We start from the raw sequence: 7,051 nt of genomic DNA, 5'->3' as shown, positions 1-7,051 counted from the left end.
ATGGCGGTGACGATGCTGCAGGACTGGTGCAGGTGGATGGGGGTCAACGCTCGCAGGGCCCTGCTCATCCTGGGCATCCCGGAGGACTGTGATGATGCCGAATTCCAAGAGTCCCTCGAAGCTGCCCTGTGGCCTATGGGACACTTTACAGTGCTAGGCAAGTGTTTCGAGAGGAGGATCATGCCACCGCGGCCCTGGTCGAGCTCGACCGGGAAGTCAACTATGCTTTGGTCCCCAGGGAAATCCCCGGCACTGGGGGCCCGTGGAACGTGGTCTTTGTGCCCCGTTGCTCAGGCGAGGAGTTTCTCGGTCTCGGTCGTGTGTTCCACTTCCCGGAGCAAGAGGGGCAGATGGTGGAGAGCGTGGCCGGCGCCCTGGGCGTGGGGCTGCGCCGGGTGTGCTGGCTCCGATCCATCGGTCAGGCGGTCCAGCCCTGGGTGGAGACCGTGAAATACCAGAGCCTGGGCGTGTTTTCCGGGAGGGACCAGCCAGCCCCAGGGGAGGAGTCCTTTGAGGTCTGGCTAGACCACACCACCGACATGCTGCATGTGTGGCAGGGGGTCTCGGAAAGGGAGAGGAGGAGGAGGCTGCTGGAAGCCTTGCGTGGGACCGCCCTGCAGCTCCTGCACGCGCTCCTGGCGGAGAACTCCGCCAGGACGGCACAGGACTGTCTGCGGCCCTGGTCCAGGTGTTTGGAGACAACGAGTCCCAGGCGACCATCCGGGTGAAGTGTCTGACCGCTCAGCAGCAGTCAGGTGAGCGTCTCTCAGCTTTCGTGTTGCGGCTGGAAGTGCTGCTGCAGAAGGCCATGGAGAAGGAGGCCCTAGCCAGAGCATCCGCCGACCGCGTGCGCCTGAGGCAGATGCTCACCAGGGCCCACCTTTACTGAGCCTCTGGATGAAGCACTGAGGAAGCTGAGAATGGCCGGGAGGTCTCCAAGTTTCCTGGAGATGCTGGGGCTTGTTCGGGAGTCTGAGGCATGGGAGGCCAGTCTAGCCAGGAGCGTGAGAGCCCAGACACAGGAAGGGACCGGTGCCCGGGCTGGTGCCCAGGCTGTTGCCAGAGCCAGCACTAAAGTAGAGGCGGTCCCAGGAGGTCCTGGCCGGGAGCCGGAGGGCCTCCTCCAGGCAGGAGGCCAGAAGGCTGAGGAGCTCCTCCAGGAGGGGCTCAAGCCGGTCCTGGAGGAATGTGATAACTAGGTTGGGGCTGGGGAGGCAACCCAGCGCGAGTCCTTCCCAGGCAAATAGGCTCCGAGGGCTCCGGGGCCACCTCTCTTCCTCTCAGGCAGCAGCGCTCTGGATCCCACATCGGGATCAGGGGCCCCCCACTTCTCCCCAAGGGGCCCTGCCCACCACCACCTTCCCGGTGACACCTTCCCGGTGACCCAGATGACCACATTTGATACCATCTTTTTGGCTTGGTCCCCCTGATTGCCAGCAGAAGACACTGCACAGAGCCAGCGTGCCCAGCAGATGTTGGACACCTGAAGGGATAAACACGGAAGCACTGTACTGTGAGGTGGCACTTGACTGGAGATGCTGCAATCAAGATTCACAGAAGGCTCTGAGTTGCTTGGTGACCAGACGCCTCCGTAGAGCACCTGCTGTAGTGCTGGCTCTTGAGAAACAAGTCCCAAGGACAGCTAGCCTTGCTGAGTGCCTCCAACACAGGCCTGGACGCACAGGAGGTCTCCGTGCGTGTTTCTCCCCACCTGGTTGCCTCCCAGCTGGCTGACCTCGGACGAGTCCCTTACAACCTCCACAGGTTGAGTGGGAGCGTTGTCTGCTCTTGAACCAGGAAGGGCTTCTTTGCTGTGCACCACGATGTCCGAGGGCCCAGGCTCTGCACGGCCAACGGGGGCCTCTCGTGTCCTCCGGGGAGAGCCTGGGGCTCCTCCCTACCGTCCTACCTCAGGCAGGGCCAAAGCTTCCCAATCTGTGGCTTCGGGCCAGCTCCCCACCGGCCTCGGCCTGCTCTGACTGCTCAGAAGCTTCTTCCTCCAATGCCCTCTTTGATTCTGCTCCTGACGGCTCTCTGCCCTGCCCAGAGCCCACGACAGGCCCTTGGGCTGCCAGGCTAGCACCTGCCTCATGCCATATGACCCTGCCATTCCCTGGCTGGCTGCCCCTACCTGGGGCGAGGGGAGCAGTACTTCCTCAGCTTCTGTCTGACTGTGCCCCACCCCCACACACACCAACACACACACGCACGCACGCACGCACACACATGCACGCATGCACGCATACGTACAACCTGCCCTGCCCCTAGCCTGCCCTCTGCAGCCTCACAGGTGCAGGTGGCTCCTTCCCAGCTAGCAGAGTTTTTCTGAGGGACAACGTGATGTGGCACTCCATGCTTCCCAGACTCAGGGTCCTGCTGGGCTGAATAAGTATGAGCTTGTTCTCCGTTGGTCCTTGACACAGCTGGTTGCCTGTGGCACAGTCTTCAACTCACTGAAGTCCCTCTGGAGGAGTGTGTGTTGGGGAGAAGAAGGCGTTGGTTGCTTTGGGGATGTCAGGCTGCCACACTGTGTTGTACTGGGCAGTGTCCGCTCAGGGGCTGCACTGTCCAATAGAAACATTATGCGAGATAGTTATGTGTTTTCAAAGTCTTTTAGTAGCCTTATTTAAAAGCAACTGGTGAAATTAATTTTAACGATGTGTTTTATTTAACTCTACAAAAGTGTTATCATTTCAATGACTGATCAGTATAAACAGTTACCGATTCGATAGTTTACCTTCTTTTTCTGCAATAACTCATCGCTCATGGTTTCTTCCTCCTCTTCCAGCACTGCCTTCCCAGTGTCCCAGCATTCCCCAAAAGGATTCCACCATTCCCCAGAAGAGGGAAGGCTGATGGGCTGACAGTCTGTTCGGGGCTGAGCTGGGGTTTGGTTTTCCTCCTGAAGGACTCCTTCAACTCTTAGGGGATGCACTGTCCTCCCCTGCCCTGGAGTGTCTGCTGAGCTATTATAGTTTCTCCCCAGGAGCTTAAGCCTCAAGTCCCTCACTTCCATCAACTGCCCATCTCAGAGGAAGGTGGGCACAATAGAACATCTGGCTGAAATTTTCTCCTTTCCACCTGCCATTTGATCATTCATCACACCTTTGAGAGCTGCTCTGTGCTTCAAAGTTTTCTATTATGCGAAGTGTGAGACCCAGCCTGGGCCATCAGGGAACTTAGGGTGTTTCCAGGCAGGGGGTGTGGGAAAAGCCATGAGCATAAAATGATGAAATGAGAAGAAACTGCAAAATTAACTGCCCATATCAGAAGTTTAAACACGAAGTGATATCAGGGACAAAAGAAGGAGAAATTCATGCTGCATTTGGAGACTTGGAAGTGAGAGGCAGCGGCATTCCAGGCTAGAGGAGAGCAAAGGCTTAGGGACAGAAATGAGCACAGCCTTTTCAGGGACTAGTGAGAAGACAGGCTAGGGTCAAAGGTGTGTTGGGGCAAAGGTCCAGGTTTCATGCACAGAGTGAACCTAGGTGCTGTCTATACCCTTTGAAAAAATGTTTGTATTTTGGTAAAATGCACATAACATAAAATGTACCATCTTAACTCTTTTTAAGTGTACAGTCCAATAACATCAGCACATTCACAGTGTTGTGCAGCCATCACCACCATCCAGCCATAGAACTTGTTCATCTCCCCAAACAGAGACACTGTCCCCATTCAACACCAACTCCCCAACCTCTCCCCCATCCTCTGGCACCCACAAGTCTACTCTCTGTCTCTGTGGATTTGACCACTCTAGGGACCTCCTGTGAGTGGAATCCTACGCTATTTGTCCTGAGTACAATGTCCTCGAAGTTGGTGTCCACACCCTTGGCTACCAGTATCACTGGACAATAGTGTAGGCATTGAGAAGTGGGGAAAATTTGCAGATGGTAATTTAGGGTAAGACTATAGGGTGTGTGGAGGAGGGAAGATCTAAAGTGACCTGATGTTTTGTTTTTACTTGGAAGGCTAGCAGAATGATAGTCCCCATGTGACTTAAGTGAGAAACCATTAATGGGCCTTAGAAAGCCCGCCAATAATCCATTATTTAGCATATTGGAAAGGTTTCAAAGATTGAATTAGCTGAACCATGCCAATATGTAAAAGAAAAAAGACAAAAAGCCCCCACTTTTTTCTGGTCAGTTAGCGCAGGTAGTTACTCCTGGATTCCCGGAGGGTTTTCTGTAGTCCAGTAATGGGCTGCAGCCTGCTCAGGCCTGTACACAGACCCCAAGGAAACGGTTGGTTACTCTGTGGTGCCAGCTACTTGTTTTCACCAAATATCAGGAAAACAGGCAGGAGAGATTTTCATCTTTTACTGTTGTATTAGTCACAATAAAGAAAGCATTTAGTTCCAGAGATTTTAGGTAAGTTTTCAAATGAAGAAATTCAGGTAAATTTTCAAAGTAGCAAACTTAAAAAAATCATATTGTATATAAGATCTACAAACCTAATAATGTCACTGTAAGGAGATATTTTTCAAAACCAGGTAAGTGGATTTAGAACAGAAAATAAATGAGTAGGTTTCAGGTTTCCTTCATCTTCATTGCTTGTGTTTGGAGGTATGAACTGGTGCAAGGACTTAAGAGGCCCTGACATCTGAATAAGACAGATTATGGGTTTACATCATTGATGCTCATTTGTTAAGCATGACTTACACACCCGAAACACAGAAATTGAGAGAGATGTAGCATAAAGGAATCAGTTCTTTCACAGACATTAGAAGAAATGGAGTTAAGTTGCATTTTATGGACTAGAGAGGATACGCCTCCTTAGTTTTTAATATCCCCGTGTATAAAACTGTGTTTTCAATTGCTTTTATAATGCCATGAGAAAATTCAGCTGTGTAGTGTAAACATGTTGACCAATATTAGCCTCACAGCACTAGCTTTAGTCCTTCTTCTTGGGGACTGGTTTGTTCACTTTTACTTATTGGCCTTTGGGGACACAGGGACTGAGACCTCCTCTGTTTGCTTGTGGGGAACGGCGCTGCTGAACTCGGGACTACTTGTCTGCTCCTGTAGAAATGACTGGGACTCCAGAGTGCGGCTCTGAAAAGGCGAGCTCCTTTAGAAGCTCCAAGGCTCTAGCACCTGAGGTGTGTTCTCAGGTACCAACCACACAGGTGGCAATTCCAGATACCAAGTATGATCAGATCATCTCTTGTCTAGGAGATGTCTGACTTCCATGCATTTGCCTATACTCCTAGGGCCAGCCTGTTCTGGGCCTTGATTCACTTTTTATAGGCAGCAGTCTTGATTGTCTGTCTGCCAGCCACTCATTCCATCCTTTGTGACGTGGTTCAGGCCATCTGCTAGCTAAGACCCCGTGTCGCCTGCCTCTGAATCCCACTGATTACTCACGACCCTTCTCTTCTGTGAGGGTGTCTGTGGTCAATCCAATCTACTTTGTTCTTTCACTTGAATACTTTTCCTGAAAGTGGCCTCTTTACTTAAGTCCTTGCTCTCATTTGGTGTGTCATTGCTTGTTGTGCTTGTTATCCTTTTTCTTTCTTTTTTTCCTTTTTTTTGAGATGGAGTTTCACTTGCCCAGGCTGTAGTGCAATGGCGCAATCTCGGCTCACTGCAACCTCCGCCTCCTGGGTTCAAGCAATGACTCTCCTGCCTCAGCCTCCCAAGTAGCTGGGATTACAGGCACCCATCATTATGCCTGGCTAATCTATGTATTTTTAGTAGAGACAGAGTTTCACCATGTTGGCCAGGCTGGTCTTGAACTCCTGACCTCAGGTGATCCACCTGCCTCGGCCTCCCAAAGTGCTGCAATTACAGGCGTGAGGCACTGCGCCTGCCCTGCCCTTTTTAATTATTAAAAAATTAGTTTCAGCAATACTAACAACTTATACAAGAAAAATAAATTGTTCATAACCCTATTACTTAACATGGGTGATTTCAAATTTGTGTATTTCTTCTAGTTTTTGTCCTTTTGGATATCTATTTTTGTCATCATAGTCTCTTTTTTTCATGTATACATATAATTTTGAGTTTCTAGATGTTTTAAATCCCTGAGAAGACAGTGGGGGCATTTTTAGGACAGGATGGTAATTGCCTTTGAACTTGAAGGGTTTTAAAGATGAGTGCAAAAGCATTGGAGACATAAAAGAGCATAATGTATTCAGGGAACAGTGAAAAGCAGTTTTCCTAGAGCATAGGGTCTACAGGATCAGGAATGGGAGGCAACGAGGCCAGACAAGTAGACTGAGAAAGGTCTAGAATGCCACTTGAAGGAATTTGACTTCATCCTAGGTGTGCCTACAGAGGTTGTTCAACAGAAACCTGCTGTGCCTAGGTTTGCATTTCAGAAGGGTCACCCTGGTGGCAATGTAGACATTGGAATGGTAGAACGTGAGACTGGAGGTTGCAGTCACAAGGCAGTGGCAGTAATCCAATAGAAAGCTAGATGAAGCCCAGGGCAGTTGGGATAGCTCCCCTTGGAGCAGCGGAAGTGAAGGGTACTGAATCCCTTCTGCAAGGACTGCTGGTGCCATGGACCAAAGATATGAAGCATCCTATCCAAGTCTCACCCTCCTTAAGAGAACACCTCTTCTATCAAGCTACTCTCATTCACCCAGAATCACCATCTCACCACCCCACTTCTCTCCGTTCATTCTTACTCCACCATACGGCCTGTACCATAAAATTAGCCAGTTGACTTTGTACTCAGGGCTTTCCTGCTCAAATTGCTTTTATCATTCACCAGACAAACATGTCTCAAGCAGACAGAGAGCTGGGGTTGGAGAGGACTGGAATTGGAGTACTCAGAATACACTTAGGGCTAGGGTTGGAGTACTCAGCATACACCTAGGACTGAAGCTGAAGCACTCATTGTACACCTAGGGCTGTGGCTGGAGTATACTCAGTGTACACCTAGGGCTGGGGTGGGAGCACTCAGTGTACACCCAGGACTGTGGCTGGAGCACTCAGTGTACACCTAGGGCTGCGATTGGAACACTCATTGTGCACCTAGGGCTGGGGTTGGAGCACTCAGTGTATACCTAGGGCTGGGGTTGGAGCATTTGGTATAGACCCAGAGC

The 7,051-nt window shown here is 50.8% G+C and overlaps 1 protein-coding gene across 1 annotated transcript; it reads left to right on the top strand.

Moving 5' to 3' along the window:
* PNMA6A (PNMA family member 6A) lies at positions 1-1,199 on the top strand. Its single transcript, XM_032757943.1, is given in 4 exon segments — positions 1-160; positions 163-669; positions 672-883; positions 885-1,199. Coding segments are annotated over 4 exon segments (1,194 nt in total).
* The last annotated feature ends 5,852 nt before the right edge of the window (positions 1,200-7,051 follow it).

This window comes from Hylobates moloch, unplaced genomic scaffold, assembly GCF_009828535.3.
Source record: "Hylobates moloch isolate HMO894 unplaced genomic scaffold, HMol_V3 SCAFFOLD_7, whole genome shotgun sequence".
Taxonomy (NCBI): Eukaryota; Metazoa; Chordata; class Mammalia; order Primates; family Hylobatidae; genus Hylobates; species Hylobates moloch.
Note: the sequence above shows the minus strand (reverse complement) of the source record. Positions and strands in the feature narration are given on the sequence as shown.